Source organism: Leuresthes tenuis, unplaced genomic scaffold (assembly GCF_036924035.1).
Source record: "Leuresthes tenuis unplaced genomic scaffold, fLeuTen1.0.hap1 SCAF_16, whole genome shotgun sequence".
Classification (NCBI taxonomy): Eukaryota; Metazoa; Chordata; class Actinopteri; order Atheriniformes; family Atherinopsidae; genus Leuresthes; species Leuresthes tenuis.
In genome coordinates, this window is record NW_027325370.1 from 13413043 (window position 1) to 13433793 (window position 20751).

Below are 20751 nucleotides of genomic sequence, written 5' to 3' on the forward strand. Positions count from 1 at the left end.
TGTTGTTTTTGTAAATTAAATGTTAAATGTTTTTTTTTGTTTTTCAGTGCTGGCAGCAACCTGTCTGCTTGTAAGAACAGGTGAATATGTGTGTGGCGAGCATGAATTCAGACGTTCAGAAGTGAGTACATACATAAACTCTCTCTGCCATGACTTTTTTTTCCAGGTATCGCTGCAGAGAACGTTATCACTTGTGATCCTGACACAGTACAACGCCTGAGCTGCGGTATGATTTCTAGTGTTATGTGTTCACATAAGTTTGTTTGGTGTGTTTCTGGATCAGAGCTGATGAGTTTTTCGATTTTTTTCCGTCTTTGCTCTGAAGCAGATTTAGACGGAGTGATCAGCGTTCAGTCGGTACTGTATGGACGAGCGGACAGTGTGACTTGTACTGAGGAAAAACCTACAAATCAGATTTCTAACACAGACTGCTCTCTGGCAGGCATTGATGATGCTGTTAAGAAGAGGTACAACACGTGTTGTTGCAGTGGAGCTCACTTCAGTGGAGGTTCATAGCAGATCCAATGTGTGAGTCCTCACTCTGTTTTCGTCTTGCAGATGTGATGGAAAAAAGGTGTGTGAGCTGAACAGAGAAGCCCTCGGAGCATCCGATCCCTGCACAGGCACCGCAAAATATCTGCAGACCACATACACCTGCCTCCCAGCAAGTCAGTCATCTGATTTAGTACCATCAAAATGAATTCCTTTTAAATGTTTGTGTTAGAAATGCACTGCTATGTGTTCTTTGAGTGATTATTACAGGAGATGTAGGCTATAGTAATGCCGCCATGAAGTCAATGTGCTATAACCTGAGACAGAGAGGTTTTTAATACATGTTTACTGTCATTCATGCTATTTTTACAGTTCACCGTGTGACATGTGAGCACTCTTTAGCATACCTGCAATGTGGTAAGATCCCATTTTTACTTCCTTGTACATCATTATGTGACAATGTCATGAACATGACAAACAAAGCATTGTTACTTTTCTGAAACTCTTCTTCTTTTCTTTGTCAGATCAGGGACAGGTTATCTTTGTCCAAGGGGCTGATTATGGACGCAGAGACAAGACCACATGTGTTTATGGTCGGCCAGCGTCTCAGCTTGAAAACCATGTCTGCTCAAACCCCACAACGAAAGTAGCAGACAGGTACAGATAGTCTTTTCCAGTTTGTAACTTGGTTTGAAGCCTTTGAAAAATCATGATATATCTTTATAGATACAAAAATATCCAAATGTGGTATTCTCCAAATCTCTTTCACATCTGTTTTTACTCATTTGCCTCCACAGCTGTAATGGGAAAAACACCTGCATTATCAAAGCAAGCAACTCCGTGTTTGGAGACCCCTGTTTGGGCACCTTCAAGTACCTGGAGGTGGCCTACACATGTCAATGTAAGTAGCCTGAAACGACGTCTGATTTACTGAAGCAAGCCTGTGGTCTAAATTTGCAAATAAAAACATGTTGTGAATTATTGTGGGGGAAAATAGGTCAAAATGGTTGTCCTTTCTGTGTTTTAAGTAGCTCTTCTTTTTTTTTCAGATCCCGTGGTCAGTCAAGATGGGTCGGTGTAAACATATGAGGGATCATATGAAAGATGTGTTGAATAAAGTACATACCATCCACAGCATGTGTCATGTTTGTGATTGCATTTTTATTGTTTTACTGTTTTGTTCTTGCATACAAAACAGCTTCACGACTCCCGAAACTCTTTGATAGAGCCTGAGGTATTTGAGGTAAATCTGGGTCATCCAGGAAGTCCAGGGACAAAAACCCAACAATAAGGGCTTTGAGTGTTCCAGGAAATCAATTACATTTAAATGGGAACAACTCTTTCTCACATTTTGACATCTCATAGCAGGAACTGCACAGATTTATTTACAATGGCAGCATTCCACTTGGGGCAAGGTCCTCCTGTTCAGCCATTATTCATGTGATTCATTACACCTGTGCTTTCAATGGTGAGACAAGCAAAACAAATTGCTGGGAAAAAAGTTTTCTCGGAGTTTCCCGTGTTGTCTGATGCTTGATACCTTAAAAAAAAAATAAGATAATAAAAAAACTTTCATCATATCTAAAGTGCTGTGAGTAGCTTGGTGTCAGGTCAAATTCCTGTGTACATTTGGCAAAACATAAAGCGATTTCTGATAAATCTGACAAAAACATAACTCATACAATTCTAACAAACTTGAAATTCAAAGCTTGGTATGACCTGTTTTTTTTTCTTAAACATAGACTGAACGTCTTAGATAAGCTTTCTTGTTATTTCCTTTAGTAGGAAATAAAGAATAGTTCTCCAGGCTTCTTAAAGGACATTCCAAAGCTCTTCTTTGGATGTTGGCTGCCTTGACAGCTCTGTTCTCTGTTCTCTGCTGGAATAATGTTGAGGCTCTGAGGAGGATTCATCCCTCCATAAGACCTGCTGCCACTAATTTTCAGTCCTCTTCTTGTGTCATTTGGCATACCTCTGCCTTTTCTTCCCGTTTCCCTTCTGTAAGAATGGCTTCTTGACAGCTACCCTTCCATGGAGACCATGTCTGATGAGGCCTGGGCCAACAGAAGATGAATCAATTGAAGATCCAGATGCGTCTCTCAGCTCCTGTGTCAGGTGTTAACTGGATTTTAAATTTTTTTAAATAGTTTCTTAAGGACATCACTGTCAGATACTGCTGTCGATAGTTTTTTAGACTTGCCACTTCTTCTGTCCTCCACTTGTTCACGCACTGCTGATATATAAGTTTTTAACTAATCGCTCCTTGGAAATAAATTTTTTGGGGGCAAAATTACTGTCTTACGCCTTCTGAACATTTTAAGAAATTTGAACAAACCACATGTCTTTGTAACAGACTGCTGGTAACAAAGTGTCTAAAAATACCACATTAAACTAGTTCTTTGCCAAGACACAACACTGGATCGTCCTTTGAATCAGGTGTATTTTTAATACTTGACTGATTCAAAGGTCAGTATTAAGCAGCTTCACAATCAAACAAACAAAATGACCAAAAGAAACAAAAAGAACAAAATGGTCAGGTACAACGGCTGGACTGAAAATGAGAGAAAAAGCAACCAATGTGCAAGAATAATGTCAGGAAGCCTGGAGAACTGTTGCTTACTTTAAACTTAAGAATTCTTTTACTTTAAAAGAATTCAAGAAAGTCTGACTCCATAGAAAAAAAATGAAAGAAATGGGGCTTGTATCAAGGTCTGGTCCTAAACAATATGTGGTTCAACGTAAAAAGGAGCACTCCTTCAAGGAAATAAATTCGAGCAAAATGACTTACAAGAGATGTGAATGAGTCACCTAAATGAGCATGTGTGAGTGGGGGAAAAAACACCAGTATGAAGACAATATAGTTTTGCGACTTACACACCCTTGTCTGAACTGAAATTATTTTCATACTGGGAGTTGGCATTATGGTAAATCTTTTTCCTTATTGCCATCACACAGATCTGATAAGGCAATGCCTCGTTCATCATTGTCTGTGTGTCACCACTTTTTTTTTTCACATATGGACAGGAGGCAGTTGCACAAGATCAAGCCTTTGTTTAACTCATGACCTGGCAGTATAAATACAAGCGTTCTTGTGTCTGTCATCTTCATTCACTTATACCCTAAAGACAGCATCTTCTAAAACCATGTTGCTCTTCAGACTCAGCAGCGCACTGTGTGAGTACATATATATGTATATGGATATTTCTCTTTATACCTGTGTACGTTTTTGAGAGTAGTTTTATGGCACACATGCTTTTGTTAAACACATTTTTACAGTGATTTTACTGTTTTTCCAGTGCTTGCAACAGCTTGTTTGCTCATGGCATCAGGTAAATACAGGAGTGCCAGAATGCCTGAACTCATTCTCTACATGCAGCTCAAACAGGCCTCAACTTATACTTTGACGTTTTTTATTTCAGTTGCTTCCACAGAGAGAGTCATAAGCTGTGATGATAACTTCAATGTCCATCGTTTGAGCTGTGGTAAGACTGAAATTTCCAGATCTGATTTGATATATAAAAATTCTAAACGTATTATGTCATTTTCCTCTTGTTCCATACTTTTTCTGTTGCTATGATACCAGATACCGGAGTAATTAGCGTGCTGTCAGCTCTGTATGGACGTGCAGACCATGAGACCTGCAGTGATGGCAGGCCACAGCAACAGCTTGATAATACTAGGTGCTCTCAAGAAGGCGCTGTGGATGTTGTCAAAAACAGGTACAATTTGTATTTACACAAACAGTAATCGAATGCTCCTTCTTTTCTTTTTTCTTCTTACTTTATCATAGACCAGGACGTATGATCAAACTTACAAGAGCCTTTAATATCTATATACAAGATTTTATAGGTCATAACTTTTCATTGTGTTAAAAGTTCAAAATACTATAAAAATAAATGTTATGTCATCATTTTCTATTTGCATCTTCACCTAAGCAAAAGATGTTGATGAACTGGTTATTAACTGATCCTCTGGGGACCAAAGTCAATTTTTTTATGTTCAGCCAAGAAAGGGAAATTTCCAACCATAAAGTATTATGAAGAAAGAAACATCATAAGAATAACGTCTTGAATTTAAACATGTATAGTTTTTTTATGCATAATAAGCTTTTTAGCTTTTATTATGCCTTTGTGTAAAGCACTTACGTACTCTTACTGTCAACAATACAGGTGTGATGGCAAGAGGGTGTGTGAGATCAAGATAAATGATGTTTACACCTCCGATCCCTGCAGAGGCATCTTCAAATATCTGGACACCAACTACACCTGCTTACCAGCAAGTCAGTCACATGTTTTCATGAAACTAATAGTGAAGTATAACTGCACATCAGCCTGACTGTAAGATGTCTGTCTTTCATGTTCTGTACTTTGACAGTTCACCTTGTTACATGTGAGCACTCCTTTGCACATTTGCACTGCGGTAAGAATGCACATTTTAATTTTATACTTAAAATTGATCAGTGTGACAGATATGAGAATAATTGCAATTTCAATCTGGGCACTTTTCCTCCTTTTTATCAGATGAAGGGCAGGTTATATTTGTCTATGGTGCCGACTATGGACGCCGCGACCAGACCACATGCTCTTATAAGCGGCCCGCCACTCAGACTGAAAATGTGTACTGCTCAAACCCCACTAGAACAGTTGCTGAACGGTGAGCAAGGGACCATTTCCAATTCATACGGGTAGATAAAAGAAGAAATTAAATGGAATATGGTTTAATATGGTGAATGAACATCTTCTAAAAGGCTAAATTCCAGACACAAGTTCGCTTTACATGACACGGTTCGTGTGCAGTAAGGTGCACTGAATCCTGTCTTCTCTCATTCTGCATTCACAGCTGTAATGGGAAAAACAGGTGCATCATCAGAGCTCGCAACTCTGTGTTTGGAGACCCCTGTTTTGGCACATTCAAGTACTTGGAGGTGGCTTATGTTTGTGAATGTAAGTTATTTAAAAGCCTATGCAACGTGTGTTTGTTTAATGTTGCTAGAACACATCTGCAACAAAAACAGCGTCTGAATTGAATATTATTTCTACTCTTTTGCAGATCCTGGACTTGTTCCAGAGCAGTCTCTGGAAGCACACTGAGATGCCAAACATGCACTGAATTAAGCAATTGTTCCATTGCGTTGTTGGCAAAAAGTACTAAAACGCATATGGGAAATTAAGTTTTGCTGTTACAGGAAGAATAACCATTTTTCCATAGATGTTGACAATACCAACTTACATCTGCAGGTGGCTTGGCATCCAGAGATTTCTGAAGTCTTTTTACATATAAATCGGAAACCAAAATACTAGTTAAACAATAAATCTGAACTGTTGCATTAAACTTATTGTGTCCAGTTATTTCTAAACCCTAGTTCAGTTCATTATCTGCGTTCCAGGTAATTAAAAAGAAAAAAGCAGACGGACAAATGCAACACATTCAATCAGACGTCAAGTTTATTAAGCCCCTCTTGGACATCAGTGCATCTTTAAAGGGAAACTGCAAAGCTGGAATTTTTTGTGAGAGAAACCTTTAAATAGTTCAAATAAAGCATTACAAGATCAAGCTAATGTCTGTTACTGCTCTTTAGAAACTGACCAGTGGCTTTCAGATGAGGTATACTTGGGGCAAGGTCCTGCTGTTCCGCCATTATTCATGTGATTCATTACACCTGTGCTTTCAATGGTGAGACAAGTAAAACAAATTGCTGGGAAAAAGGTTTTCTCGGAGTTTCCCGTGTTGTCTGATGCTTGATACCTTAAAAAAAAAAAGATGATAAAAAACCTCCCATCATATCTAAAGTGCTGTGAGTAGTTTGGTGTTTTAAAATCTGGTGAAGCCCCCAGAAACATCTGTACAGTACTGTGTAAAAGTCTTGAGCCACCACTCATTTCTGTTTACATTTCCAGGAAGCAGGAGCAGTGATTTATACAAATGGGCAAACATACTTTTTATTATTTCTAATTTGTTATTTTATTGCTCTGTGGCGCTGTTACCAGGTCAAATTCCTGTGTACATTTGGCAAAACATAAAGCGATTTCTGATAAATCTGACAAAAACATAACTCATACAATTCTAACAAACTTGAAATTCAAAGCTTGGTATGACCTGTTTTTTTCTTAAACATAGACTGAACGTCTTAGATAAGCTTTCTTGTTATTTCCTTTAGTAGGAAATAAAGAATAGTTCTCCAGGCTTCTTAAAGGACATTCCAAAGCTCTTCTTTGGATGTTGGCTGCCTTGACAGCTTTGTTCTCTGTTCTCTGCTGGAATGATGTTGAGGCTTTGAGGAGGATTCATCCCTCCATAAGACCTGCTGCCACTGATTTTCAGTCCTCTTCTTGTGTCATTTGGCATACCTCTGCCTTTTCTTCCCGTTTCCCTTCTGTAAGAATGGCTTCTTGACAGCTACCCTTCCATGGAGACCATGTCTGATGAGGCCTGGGCCAACAGAAGATGAATCAACTGAAGATCCAGATGCGTCTCTCAGCTCCTGTGTCAGGTGTTAACTGGATTTTAAATTTTTTAAAATAGTTTCTTAAGGACATCACTGTCAGATACTGCTGTCGATAGTCGAGGCAGTTGCATAAGATGAAGCCTTTGTTTAACTCAGTGTTTCTCAATTCCGGTCCTCATGACCCACCGCCCTGCATGTTTTCGATGTTTCCCTCCTCTGCCACACCTGATTTAAATGATCAGCTCGTCATCAAGCTCCGCAGTGGCCTGATAAGGAGCCGTTTGAGAAACACTGGTTTAGCTCATGACCTGGCAGTATAAATACAAGTGCTCTTGTCTCTGTCATCTTCATTCACTCATACCCTAAAGACAGCATCTTCTAAAACCATGTTGCTCTTCAGACTCAGCAGCGCACTGTGTGAGTACATATATATGTATATGGATAGTTCTCTTTATACCTGTGTACGTTTTTGAGAGTAGTGTTATGGCACACATGCTTCTGTTGAAAACACATTTTTACAGTGATTTTACCGTTTTTCCAGTGCTTGCAACAGCTTGTTTGCTCATGGCATCAGGTAAATACAGGAGTGCCAGAATGCCTGAACTCATTCTCTACATGCAGCTCAAACAGGCCTCAACTTATACTTTGACGTTTTTTATTTCAGTTGCTTCCACAGAGAGAGTCATAAGCTGTGATGATTACTTCAATGTCCATCGTTTGAGCTGTGGTAAGACTGAAATTTCCAGATCTGATTTGATATATGAAAATTCTAAATGTTTTATGTCCCTATTCCTCTTGTTCCATACTTTTTCTGTTGCTATGATACCAGATACCGGAGTAATTCGCGTGCTGTCAGCTCTATATGGACGTGCAGACCATGAGACCTGCAGTGACGGCAGGCCACAGCAACAGCTTGATAATACTAGGTGCTCTCAAGAAGGCGCTGTGGATGTCGTCAAAAACAGGTACAATTTGTATTTACACTAACAGTACTCTGCTGTGTGAGTCTTTTGAGAAGGACCAATGTGACGAAGAAAGGAGTAACCACAGATGTAGTAACTTCATAATTCAGGGAAGCACAGTTCAACATATGTTACAGTCACACACCGGGAACATGCAATGAAGCAAAGATGTCATTCAGATTCATGTCCAAAAAGTAAGTTTTTACGTTGGATCGAGACCTCAATTACTTCCATCTCTCGCTATTGTCCATAATACCTCAGCTGGAGAATCGCATAACTGTAAGGTTTAATTGAATGCTCCTTTTTTTTCTTATTACTTTATCATAGACCAGGATGTATGATCAAACTTACAAGCGCCTTTAATATTTGTATACAAGATTTTATAGGTCATAACTTTTGTGTTAAAAGTTCAAAATACTATAAAATATTGTCGTTTTCAATTTGCATCTTCACCTAAGCAAAAGATGTTGATGAACTGGTTATTGGGAAATTTCCAACCATAAAGTATTCTGAAGAAAGAAACATAAGAATGTCTTGAATTTAAACTTTTTTTTTTTTTTTCTCCCATGCGTAAGCTTTTTAGCTTTTATTATGCCTTTGTGTAAAGCACTTACGTACTCTTACTGTCAACAATACAGGTGTGATGGCAAGAAGGTGTGTGAGATCAAGACAACTGATGTTTACACCTCCGATCCCTGCAGAGGCATCTTCAAGTATCTGGACACCAACTACACCTGCTTACCAGCAAGTCAGTCACATGTTTTCATGAAACTAATAGTGAAGCATAACTGCACATCGGCCTGACTGTAAGATGTCTGTCTTTCATGTTCTGTACTTTGACAGTTCACCTTGTTACATGTGAGCACTCCTTTGCACATTTGCACTGCGGTAAGAATGCACATTTTAATTTTTATACTTAAAATTGATCAGTGTGACAGATATGAGAATAATTGCAATTTCAATCTGGGCACTTTTCCTCCTTTTTATCAGATGAAGGGCAGGTTATATTTGTCTATGGTGCCGACTATGGACGCCGCGACCAGACCACATGCTCTTATAAGCGGCCCGCCACTCAGACTGAAAATGTGTACTGCTCAAACCCCACTAGAACAGTTGCTGAACGGTGAGCAAGGGACCATTTCCAATTCATACGGGTAGATAAAAGAAGAAAGATTGTCTCAGGGTTTTTCTCAGTCAGTTGAAGGAATATGGTGAATGAACATCTTCTAAAAGGCTAAATTCCAGACACAAGTTCGCTTTACATGAAACGGTTCGTGTGCAGTAAGGTGCACTGAATCCTGTCTTCTCTCATTCTGCATTCACAGCTGTAATGGGAAAAACAGATGCATCATCAGAGCTCACAACTCTGTGTTTGGAGACCCCTGTGTTGGCACGTCCAAGTATCTGGAGGTGGCTTATGTTTGTGAATGTAAGTTATTTAATAGCCAATGCAATGTGTTTTAATGTTGCTAGAACACATCTGCTACAACAACTGCTGTCTGAATTGAATATTCTACTCTTTTGCAGATCCTGGACTTGTTCCAGAGCAGTCTCTGGAAGCACACCAAGATGCCAAACATGCACTGAATTAAGCAATTGTTCCATTACGTTGTTGGCAAAAAGTACTAAAACGCATATGGGAAATTAAGTTTTGCTGTTACAGGAAGAATAACAATTTTTCCATAGATGTTGACAATACCAACTTACATTTTCAGGTGGCTTGGCATCCAGAGATTACTGAAGTCTTTTTACATATAAATCGGAAACCAAAATACTGCTTAAACAATAAATCTGAACAGTTGCATTAAACTTGTGTCCAGTTTTTTCTTAGCCCTAGTTCAGTTCTGCTCATTATCTGCGTTCCAGGTAATAAAAAAGCAGACAGACAAATGCAACACATTCAATCAGAAGTCAAGTTTATTAAGCCCCTCTTGGACATCATCAGTGCATCTTTAAAGGGAAACTGCAAAGCTGGAATTTTTGGTGAGAGAAACCTTTAAATAGTTCAAATAAAGCATTACAAGATCAAGCCAATGTAAGTTACTGCTCTTCAGAAACTGACCAGTGGCTTTCAGCTTAGAAATGAGACAGTATTTGATGCGTAGCATGCTCCCAGGAAGTGGCAAAATGATTAATCAAAGTATTACCTGATGTGATTTTAAAAAGCTGTACAGTAATCAAAATCACAAGGGGGGGGGGGGGATCTAATCAGAACTTAATATCCAAATTGGTGACTTCTTAAACTGACTTTGTTGCTTGTGAATAGATACAATTACAATCCAACACATCGCTACCAAATGACAGTCAAGTTGCTGATGCCTTCAGACAGGTCCGTCTTTGACGGGTAGACAACCTTCAGGTTCCCGTCTTGGTCGACTGTTCGGACCTGTTGGATGATCAGCTGGCTGGAGGTTTCACTGCTGGCGGCCGGCTCTGCTGTGCCGTCACCCTCTTCGCCCGACCCCACCTCTTCCCCATGCTCAGCCGTGAACTTATTCAACTCTGCCATTTTCTGTGAGGAAACAGACGTCACCTGGTGAATGCTTGAGTTGGTAAAACGGTACAAACTGCAGCATGGCCGCTGTGACTGAAAATCCATTTTAAAAAATGATTCAACTTTCTCCTTAATTCTGTTTGTTTAAAAGTCTCAAAGGAACACTTGAGTGTAGCTGACATAAAAACGAGATTAAATATCTGACCTCATCAGTTGTTTTTTTTTTTTTAGAATATAGAGCTGGAGTTAGCAAAGTTTTTTGTAAATTATCAAGACTGACTCAAAAACTCAACAAGCCTCCATCTACTGAAAGCAGGGCATCAGCCATTCAATCATCTGTTGAAATCTTCCAAGTTTTTCATCAGCTTCTTGACACAACAATGTGAAATGAGCTGCTGAAATGCATCACAGCCAAATGAACTCTAATTCAACCTCTCTATTGTTACTCTTGAGCTCGACTGAGGCCTAAACATTCACTTACTCACGAATATTCCCGTCAAATTTACTGAGAACGGATCTTTTCAAGAACACTCCTCTATTGCCACCCTCAGGACAAAATGTGATATTTGATGCTTCAGTTCCACACTTTCTGCCAATACCTTCATATGTGCAGCCTGCTTTGATCCAAGTTGTCAGAATCAAAAGAGAAAAACAGCAGAGAAGAGAGAGAAAAGGGAAAAACGTACTACGATCAGGGCGTCCATAATATCCTTACAGGTCTGCAGGCTGCTTGCACTCGTCACCTCAAGGAACAACTCTTTAGTCGTTTTCTTGATCTGTGCAGGAAAACTGATCTCATTATTTGTATTACATCATGAGAAGACACAAAACAGAAAAAAGAAAAAAAAACACATGCAGATTTGGATGTAGTGTCATATTATCAGATCCATCGTTTCTGTCCAGAACACCATGAAACTAGCCAATATGACATTCTATCTTCCAGTACATATATAAATCTGAACACAATTATGGTAAGCAGTAGTGCAGACACCTTGGTTTTCTCACTGTTGGTGATAGGTGGGAATGAGATCACATGTCCCTCTGCATCCACAAGGCAGGGATAGAGTGGTTTTCCTTGCAGAAGCTGCAGGTATCTATGAAAAAATAATGGGATGAGTGGCTGATAGACAAAATAAAAGGGTTAAGATTCTCCACTGTCATGGCTGCCAGCTGAAGAACACACAGCCAACTGTAACGCTCAGCAAAGAGACTAGTTTGCATGTTTTATACGGTGTTTGTGAGCTTATAAAGTGGCAGCTTTGTCCTCCTGATTCTATGTGGCTTCTATCAAATAGACACAGAACCTTTTGTTTGAAGCATACAGAGATATTATACAATGTCTGATAAAAGTCAGGGATTCAGCATACTTATACGGCCCTCATGTGTTCAAACAAAAGCAAGAAGTAAGTTGAAGAGATGTCTTTTATACTGTTGAAACATAACGTGAACATCTGAATTTTCCCCAGCAGTACAGAAAAGTCATTGGTGGTACTAACTTATGGAGGCCTGTGACGTTCTGCCTCTTCTTCTGCTTCCTCAGCTCATCAGCCTCTAATTGAAGTTGTCTTATCAGCTCAACGGCCGTCATCTCCTTCCGACCCAGCGGCACAATCTGGCAAACATAATGTGCAGAGGTGGAATTTGGATGTTTCTTTAACGGGGGTGACAAACAGAATGTACGCCACAGCAGCAGAAACAAACACAGGACTCGACTGCCGTAAGACTTGAGATGATTTAAATTCATTCAGCGTGCCGCAGCGTACCTTCAGCTCGGTAGGTGGTTTCACATCATATACCAGCGGACTTTTGAGAAGCTGCGCATCATGAGTTGCGATGGTTGCGATGGTTCTTTTACCGCACAAATCATCATGGAGCTTTGTCTAGACAAAATAAACATATCGGTCACCGATTCCTACTTATGACGCACCATTAACATCACTGTTCTTGTCCTGCGTTTACCTGAGCCACCAAGAAGCGTTTGAGAGCATTCCCGGACTTGAGGTTCATGCCTCTGACCATGCAGCACACCAAGTACGGTCGAACATCTTTCACCTCCGCACTCACGCTGACTGTGAGTGCTGTGGGCACGTCGGACACATGGAGAACCCTCACAACCATTTTGTTAAGTTCCTCCACTTCATCCTGCTCCTCTGCCACCTTCTCCTTCTTCTTCCTCTGCTGCCTTCTCTTCTTGTCAGCATTGCGTCCTCCGTCGGCATCAACTCCCTCCTCCCCCTGTCTTCCCCTTCCTTTTCCTCGGAGATAATCCAGGATGGACTTGGTCTGACACCCGTTGACCATCTTCTCCAAACGCTTGTCGCTCAATTTGTTGCCTTTGAAGTTGATCTCCTTTAACTTGGGGCAATCGGCCAGATCAGAGGGGATCTCACTCAACTTGTTGTTGGAGACATCCAGCACCTACAAAGAAAGACATGAGGAAAGCAAGGGCAGAGGCTCACATAGTGGAAAAGAACACTCGCTCAGTGTAACATAAAAGGTAGAACAGCAGCAGAATCAACACAGAGAGAATTGTGTGGGGGTTACCCACAAAGATAGAGTTAGATTTAGTTCTCCTTGGCTATAAATCAAAATTCATAACAACGCCAGCTTCTCTTAAATTCGTCGTAAATGTAGCATCCTGTGGAGACTTCTCCTATAGAATTTAAACTTTTGCGCAAACGTTGTGGTGGACAATATGTCAACTTTGCAAGGGTTATGTGGGTTTGATGGTGCAAAAAACGCATCAATATATTTTAGATGAAGCTGTACTCGCCTTCAGAGCTGAGAGCTTGTGAACATCTGCACTCAGCTCTTCGATTAAGTTATCGGAGGCCACCAGGGTGCTGAGCAGATCCAGCCGCTCGGAGAGCAGATCCGGAGGAAAACTGGTGATGCGGTTCTTTGAGACGTTGATGGTGGAGAGCTTGGTGCATTGGCTCAGTCCATCCGGCAGAAACTCCAGGCTGTTACAGCTCACATTGAGACTGTTCAGCTCCCTTAACTGACTGATTCCCTCCGGTAAAGCTACAAGATTGTTGACTGAAAGGTCCAGGACCTTAAGACATTTGAGGCTGCCGATGACATTCGGGATGGAGGCGAGCTTGTTTCTACACAGGATGAGGCTTTGGAGGTTGGCCAATTGTTGGATGTCCTCGTGGATCTCTGTCAAACTCGGACACTGACTTACTTCCAGATAATTCAGCAGCCGAAGGGAATATATGGAGGAGGCGAGTCCCCCGTTGGAATAAATTCGCTTGTCAACAGCAGCGCCCTGTAACACCAGCTCACGCCTCTTCTCTGTCGCTGCTTTCTCTATTTCTGGCCATTTCTCCATGTCATCCATGCTTTCGACACACAGAGAATCGTTTAAAGCATGAGCAGCTAACGAATCACACTGATTCCGTTGAATGTTTTCAAAATAAGTTGTTTTTTTTGGACTATATGCTTTTTTTTTTGGAAGAAAACTTGAGTTTATCTGCCCAAGTGTTGTAACCAATTAATCAAATGTAACTCATCACATTTGAAATTAGGCGAGTTTTAAATCAGAGAAATTTCCATTTTGTGTTTATGTAGCTACGTGCCATGCTTTTATTTTGAAGATTCGACATGAAACTTCCTCCGGTGGTCCAACCCAAGATCAGGAAGGATCTATAAAAAAGAGCTTAACAAAATGTTTCCGATTTTTATAATCGTATGGAAATTTCTAGTAAATTCTTAGCTCTAATTCGTTTGTGCTTTAGAAAAAATAAAACGTTTTAGTTAGTTATTTAGAAAAAAAAAGAGAAAAAAACTACATAGTCAACAATTCATTGAGGCTCACCAACTGTGTTACGACTGCGCATGTGTAGAGTGGCTGTTGTCAGCCGTGGTTATGGAGATGAGATGGAACTACAAGCTGTCAACGACACGTTAATGTTCCTGGTAAGATGCCTGTGAAAAGCGTGCAAGTAGCTGTCTATGTGCTCAAAGCTGTGCGTTTACGAACGGTAGAACGTAAAGAGTTGTAGTTATCAGGACATTTGTAGAATTTTAGTCGGTCAGAATTCCCTTTACAACCCAGGTACTGTTGGACTACGTCAGGTTAGCTACGTTGTCTGATCGAATAGTTATTAACGGTTAGCTAATGCCCCTCTCCTCCTCCTGCCACATTAGCGCACGCCCGAGTCAGCAAGAAAGGGTCCTCTGTCCTCTGGCCGTGTTTTGCAGTGTTTTAAGTCGTATCTTTCAACAGAACTGCAACAGGCAGTTCAATATTTTCCCGGTACAACTTACATCTCTCAAATGAACACCTAAGCTTCTTGCATATGTCAAACTTACACCCTCTAACGCACATTACCGCAGTACTGCCTACCTAAAAAATGATGTGCAGCAGTGTTGTTTAATTTAGTTTAGCGTTATTATAGCATCAAAATTGGCATTATTTTGAATTTGAATGTTATGTAGTAGAACAATAAGTCATGTATAAGACAAAAAGACTATCTTTTCGTAAAATTGATGTTTTTGTCATACTTTTCACTAGGCATAATAGTTTGGTTTGATTTCTGTCTGTGGATAGTTTCTTTGTGTGTATATATTTGATATTCATAACTGAGATAATTGTATCAGTTTATATTAAGGCCTTATGGACATTCAGTAGAAGTTTTAATCCTGATCCAGTGAAAAATTTGGGATCGGTGAGATTTAGAGGGAAAAACAAAACTTGTTGAATTGATTTAAAAAGTGTAGAGCTTTTTCATTTTATAAGGCCCCATTGAACGATGTAGAAACGCAAACATGTTTGTGCTTCTTTTGGTTTTCTTTCCCAATCTATGACACGAGCGCTGAGAGAATAGAAGTGAAACTACTCTTGATTTATCGGATAAACTTTAGGCTGTAATAGATGTTCAGAATTACCTCTGGTTGTAGTTGGTTTGGGATGGACAAAGTACTGTGACAGCCCTCCAGAATTAGGACCAATTTGCAAACTTACTAAGCAATATTTTTACTTATAGAGGAAGAATTTAGAATTGAATGTAACGTTGCTTTCTGGGATCATTTTATCAATAAAGAAAGTGTTACCTGATATCAAATACAGCCTGTTTCCAAAAGAGCTTTGACACTCGATGTAATTCCTTGGTCTGAATAAGTATCTAATGAAAAACAGCGGTTTAACTGTCAGTCATTAGCAGGAGAGCAATTTCAGATGCAGGTGGTCCTAAACACAGTTTGGACAGTGCTGTAATTCATCTGTGCTATTTGAAATTCTTTGTGTTTTCAGTTGGTAGATAATGATTTAAAAGGGAAAAAAAAACTTTGTTTTTTACAAGTGTCGATCAGAGGAATGCCCAGGAAGATAGGATTTATTGTGGTCCGCTCTTCAAGTCATGAAGACAACTTCAGTGCCAAGGAGCTGGCGGTCCATGCACCCACGGTCAACGGCTGGAGGTCCAGCAGGTAAACGAAGACGATGCTTTGTTTTCAAACGCTTCATTGACATCCTGCTGGTTTATGATAATGAACGCTGACATATTTCTACCACATCTAGACCTACAGTGTGACGCTTTAATCATTTTTAAAAGTACAGTGTAGAAGGGAGACATATAAACTTTTCCAACACTGTTATCGGCATGTACTTCAGAAAGAATCATACCTCAGATTCTACTTGTTATTCCTCTTCTTTTTTTTTTTTTTTTTTACCTCAAACAATAATAGCTTGAGAATAAGGCTCGTGTGTACTGTACACTTGATGTGTCATTATTTGCCCTTTTCTCTTAAACAACTCGAGTTTCTCTGAATCAAATGCTGTGCAGGCTCTGCTCGTATCCTCAGCACATCACTCTCCAGCTGGTGGAGAGATGTAGGATAAGGAAACTGCAGCTCCTGGCTCACCAGTACCTGATCCCAGCCAAGGTTGAATTCCATATTGGAGACAGCCTCCCTGAAACCAGCCCTCCAGGTTTTCCTGGGCAGCTTCGGAGACTTGGGTGAGACTGCAGACTTGGTCAGGCTCAGATTTGATATCTTTATGTGTAGAATAGCCACTTCTTATAACGTGCAACTTGAACCGAATGCCATTTTTAAGTGCTGTCAGCTGATCAGAGCTGCTAAGTTGTGGCATTATCATGTAAAATGTACTGTAGGAGCCTTTAATTATAGTGAAGCGGATTATATCAAAAGCTATAAGTTAAAAGTTATATCAAGCTATCAAAAAGCTGCACCATAGCTCAGACCGTATCATCACAGCCACACACCCACATACGCCAACATGGTGGGCAAATGGAAGCTGTTCATTAGGCGTGCAGGAGGCATAAAGCTTGCTTTGACAGCTCAACCTGTGGGTGCAATAACCAAACTGAAATGTAATGACATGATATTTGTCTTAAACATCTCAGTTATTTGAATCTCACAGCACAGCAGATGACCTAAATTAAAACCCTGCACTCTCACCACAGGTACGTGTCTTTGTCGGACAATGAAAAGACAGGTTTCAAAGCTCGGGAGCTGAAGTCCGTCCATGTAGATGCCGTTGGAGTGTATCTGAGAATAACCCTCCACAAGAACCACGTCAACCGTTACAATCACTACAATCAGGTATTCTGTTAGACCGAAACGCCACAGTTCAACCATCTTTTAACCATCTCCCTCTTGCACAGTCAGCTACTGGTTTATGGTGGGTCTGATCTGTTTTATATGTCCCTTGTTTTTTGATTTTAAGTTTTTAAAAAGTACTTTGGTGCTGAACTCGATTGAAAACATTTTAGGATTTTTCCCAACAGATTTGTTTTGTTTACAGTTTTGTTTCAGTGAACTGCCTCGTAATCATCAACGTTTCTGATTTCAGGTTGCTTTGGTTGCCGTTAATGTCCTGGGAGATTCTCTGGATGGCAATGTTTTTAACACAATAGTAAGTGAGAGCGCGTCGCCCACAGCTGAATTTACATGTGCAAAGCAGAAGGTGGTGGTGTTGTGCTAACATTGCTCACACATCAGTCACTAAGAACAGTGTTAATTGCTGTTTCATGATACATTAACTCACATTTCCCTTTATTGTACGCACATGGGTTTATGATGAATAAGTTTCTCCCATATATATTATATCTTCCATTCCTCCCTCATAACATGATAAACTAGGTTCTTAGACTATTTCCTCTTTCTTTTTTTAAGCTCTTTGGAAAGATGTAAGAGTATTTTTAGTTAGAATACAGTCTAATTATTCTAAAGGTGATTGGCAAAATGCAGATTCACTAAATACAATGCAAACTACTTACCTGCAAGATTTTTGGAAGTATTCGTTATTGTATTTCATAAATATATGGTGAGGATATACTCTATTCACTGATGCAAGTAGTACTATTTAAGCATGTATATATGTATATATATATATATGTGTGTGTGTGTGTGTGTGTGTGTATCAGGCATGTGGTAATGAGACACAATGGGAGGGAACTATGTAATCAAACAGGAGGCCTTTATTTAGTCAGTGTAATCAGATAGTTCTGCAGATGGACGGCTCCTGGATGAGTGAGAGCACCTTAAAACACATACACAAACACACACACACACACACACACAGAAAGACATGGAAAGACATGGACACACGTTTGCACAGATTCCAGTGAACAGGCTGGTCATTGTTGCCTCACTAATCCGACTCTGACCACCTCCATCACAGCAATGATCTTGCCTGGAGGAGGGCGGCTAGATCTTGTTCTCCTGTATCTGCTCTGTGGGTGGAAGTTGAGTTTGCCCTGTAGAGGGGCACTGCAGAGAGAAAGATTAATTATTTGCTGCTTTAAAGAATTGCTTTACCCAAATTATGAACAAACCCACCCCTCTCCCCGCGTGTCAGCCTCACAATTCCCTCTTTCAGTTGCTCTTCAACCAGTGATATCACAGTAAATTGCCTGATTTGTCATTTCGATGTGAATTTCATATTTACAGTTGCTCTTACTTTATTGCTCCTTGTGTTGTATCACAGCACATTTTGGCTGGTCATATGAAGAAAAGCAAACAACGACAAAAGATATTAAGAAAAGCTTTGACACATACAACTCCTAGTCTTCAAAAACACCATATCAGTGAGTCAACATGCACAGTCCCTGAATTCTTATCACAAAAAGAGCCAAAATGAACTCTGCTATCATTAGTGCTATTTTTACATTTCTGCTTTTGTGAAGTATCGTATATTCTTTACTCCTTATACCGGTTACTCTGTATAGGTTTAAAGTATAATGTAACTCTCCCTCTACCACTCTTTCATTTAAAATGTGCTTGACTGGCACTCTTTCAACCTTTTATTATCTTTAAGAAATTGAATCCTTTCTTTTTTGTCTAGTTTGCAGCTGATAAATCAACTGCTGGCAAAACTTAGTGGTTCATTGAGTGGTTTGCCCATTTCTTGTTTACGTACTTAACATTGGTGTTTACAGTAGACTCTTGCTTTGCGTTGTGTTTATCTGTTAACTCTGCTGTGAAAATGCACAGGATACCACCTTCCATAGGGGCTTTTTCTTATACTGGTTCAATGCAGGTCTCAGGGAACGCCGGTCTACATACAGTAGTTTTTTTTTTTTAGAATATGTGCTATTGGTTGTTTTTTGTTGCAAAATTTCTGTGTTGTGCACACAACAAACTTAAAATGCAGTCAGCTCATTTGTTTTGGGAGAAATCAGATATTTCACATTTGGACAAACAGACGAAAGTATCTGCACGGTTAGATTTACTATCAGGTGGGTTTTTGTCCCTTTCAGATTTAGGGAAACCAGCCTTTTAAAAAGTAGTTAAAGAAGTGCAGTTTGTTGATGGGACATGCTAATGTGCTTAAGGCAAAACCAAAGCCAATAATTCTAATGTGAGGTAACATGCTCATCTACATTTATCACAACACTACCAGTCACCTCCTTTATAGGGTTCCCTTTTCTGTTATTAACATAGTTTATTAATAGTGTACAGTTCTTGTACTACTTCCAACTCATTACTTACAAAGTGGAGGTGGTACACTTGCTCTTTGAGGACGTTTGTCCTTGATGGTGTTAAATGCAGTTATCGTGCTGATTTGCAAGAATGATGTCACTGGGCACTGATTTTCTTCATGTACTTATTAGCTTTCAAGGTGATAGCTGTGTTCACACTGGCTTTCTGTAGCCTGAAGTAATGATTGAATGTGTGCTTGCACTCAAAGAGCCAGTGTTTTTATTTGTCTGCCATTGCATGTGATTAAAAAACAACAGTCAGGTCTTACGTAGCACAGTATTACAAGAGTATACAGTATATACACGTGTGTAATTTGTCCATCTGTTTACCCCCAGCCAAGCAGAGAGCAGCTGATCGAACACTACCTCAACAGTACCCAGCAGGAAGCTGCCTTGGACACAACTTTCATGGGGTGAGACAAGGCCATTGAACCCTGGTTTCTTTGTGTTGCGACAATAACACTGTTCAACAAAGCCATTTAGTCTGGAAGCCAACCAATAAGGCATTCAAGGTCACATACATTTGAAGACGATGCAGGTGGCGGCCTGTCCAAAGAAAAAAACACATTTCGAAATATATTTTTTTAATATATCACCCCCCAAGGGATGTTTCACCTCAAGGTCTCATCATTTAGAAGGGAGAGTAGGATGGGGGGGGGGTAAGTACTTTTTTTCTTTTTACTTTGGTCAAGAATTACACAACAACTAACCAATTTAACTGATAATGACCCAGTGTTTCAAACCTATAAGGAAAGATTAATTAATAATAAGTGAATCACTCACTTTGTTGATAATTCCTAAACTAATTATTGTTTTAGTTGTGATTGTTATGTCCTCTTATTCAAGCTTCTTATATTTAGATATATTCTGGTCTTGTTACTTGTCCATGACAAAGTGTCTTTGAGTTATAGATAAAACATCATATTTGAGGATGCCAATTTCAGCTGTGGGATAGTGATATTTTGTGACATTTTCAGAATTTTCTGACATTTTGTAGACTAAACAACTGATCAGTTAATCCAGCAAGTAATTGCTGAATTTGATAAATTGATATTGAAATGAATAGCAAGTTATAGCCCTATTTTCAAAGTTTTCAAGGTCTTTGTGTCCTGTTTTGCATTCAGCAAATGTGCGTCCATATCTCCCTTGGATGACTTGGCCTTCGACATGTACCAGGACCCTGAAGTTGCTCACATCATTCGTCTGCTGGACCAGAAGAAGCAGAACATGGTCCGGCAAGAGAACTTCGAGCAGGCTAAGAATCTGAAACAGGCCATCGCAGACCTGCAGAAGGTATATTTTAGGAGACTGACTGACAGGCTTTATTAACTATTTACCATGTCGAAGCAGGACTTTTAGGGGTAGGCCTCACTATTTAGCCACGGCAGTTGCATTGAAGTTATCAGA

General features: G+C 39.8%; 3 protein-coding genes across 3 annotated transcripts in view; 2 read left to right on the top strand and 1 right to left on the bottom strand.

Moving 5' to 3' along the window:
* Nucleotides 1-86: 86 nt before the first annotated feature.
* On the top strand, nt 87-9528 carry LOC140271884 (uncharacterized). The gene is made up of 21 exons (XM_072367192.1): nt 87-90; nt 167-226; nt 329-467; nt 559-668; nt 865-909; nt 1017-1149; nt 1290-1393; nt 3577-3666; nt 3789-3821; nt 3912-3974; nt 4076-4211; nt 4662-4771; nt 4867-4911; nt 5013-5145; nt 5332-5435; nt 7767-7902; nt 8538-8647; nt 8743-8787; nt 8890-9022; nt 9225-9328; nt 9427-9528. The coding sequence occupies exons 1-21, from the start codon at nt 87-89 to the stop codon at nt 9489-9491; spliced, it is 1902 nt and encodes a 633-aa protein (XP_072223293.1). The 3' UTR covers nt 9492-9528.
* A 270-nt stretch (nt 9529-9798) lies between these two features.
* On the bottom strand, nt 9799-13769 carry lrrc47 (leucine rich repeat containing 47). Its single transcript, XM_072367317.1, has 7 exons — nt 13167-13769; nt 12353-12811; nt 12157-12273; nt 11890-12005; nt 11385-11487; nt 11080-11169; nt 9799-10411 (listed from the first exon to the last, which is right to left on the bottom strand). Exons 1-7 carry the CDS (start codon nt 13734-13736, stop codon nt 10190-10192), a joined length of 1677 nt encoding a protein of 558 aa, XP_072223418.1. The 5' UTR covers nt 13737-13769; the 3' UTR covers nt 9799-10189.
* Nucleotides 13770-14224: 455 nt separating this feature from the next.
* The window catches only part of cep104 (centrosomal protein 104), a 33049-nt gene continuing 26522 nt past the window's right edge, over nt 14225-20751 (top strand). Inside the window, exons 1-7 of the mRNA XM_072366513.1 lie at nt 14225-14314; nt 15700-15826; nt 16183-16356; nt 16825-16963; nt 17214-17276; nt 19681-19757; nt 20469-20637. Of these exons, the coding sequence (XP_072222614.1) occupies nt 15714-15826; nt 16183-16356; nt 16825-16963; nt 17214-17276; nt 19681-19757; nt 20469-20637 (735 nt within the window). The 5' untranslated portion in view covers nt 14225-14314; nt 15700-15713. The remainder of the gene's footprint in view (nt 14315-15699; nt 15827-16182; nt 16357-16824; nt 16964-17213; nt 17277-19680; nt 19758-20468; nt 20638-20751) is intronic.

Coding starts and splice junctions, on each gene's coding strand:
- LOC140271884 (XM_072367192.1), top strand. Junction 8,788..8,889: donor CTTTGCACATTTGCACTGCG/GTAAGAATGCAC, acceptor CCTTTTTATCAG/ATGAAGGGCAGGTTATATTT. Junction 9,329..9,426: donor GGTGGCTTATGTTTGTGAAT/GTAAGTTATTTA, acceptor ACTCTTTTGCAG/ATCCTGGACTTGTTCCAGAG.
- lrrc47 (XM_072367317.1), bottom strand. CDS start 13,736: ATGGATGACATGGAGAAATGGCCAGAAATAGAGAAAGCAGCGACAGAG. Junction 12,812..13,166: donor ACAAGCTCTCAGCTCTGAAG/GCGAGTACAGCT, acceptor CTTTCTTTGTAG/GTGCTGGATGTCTCCAACAA. Junction 11,488..11,889: donor AACGTCACAGGCCTCCATAA/GTTAGTACCACC, acceptor ATTTTTTCATAG/ATACCTGCAGCTTCTGCAAG.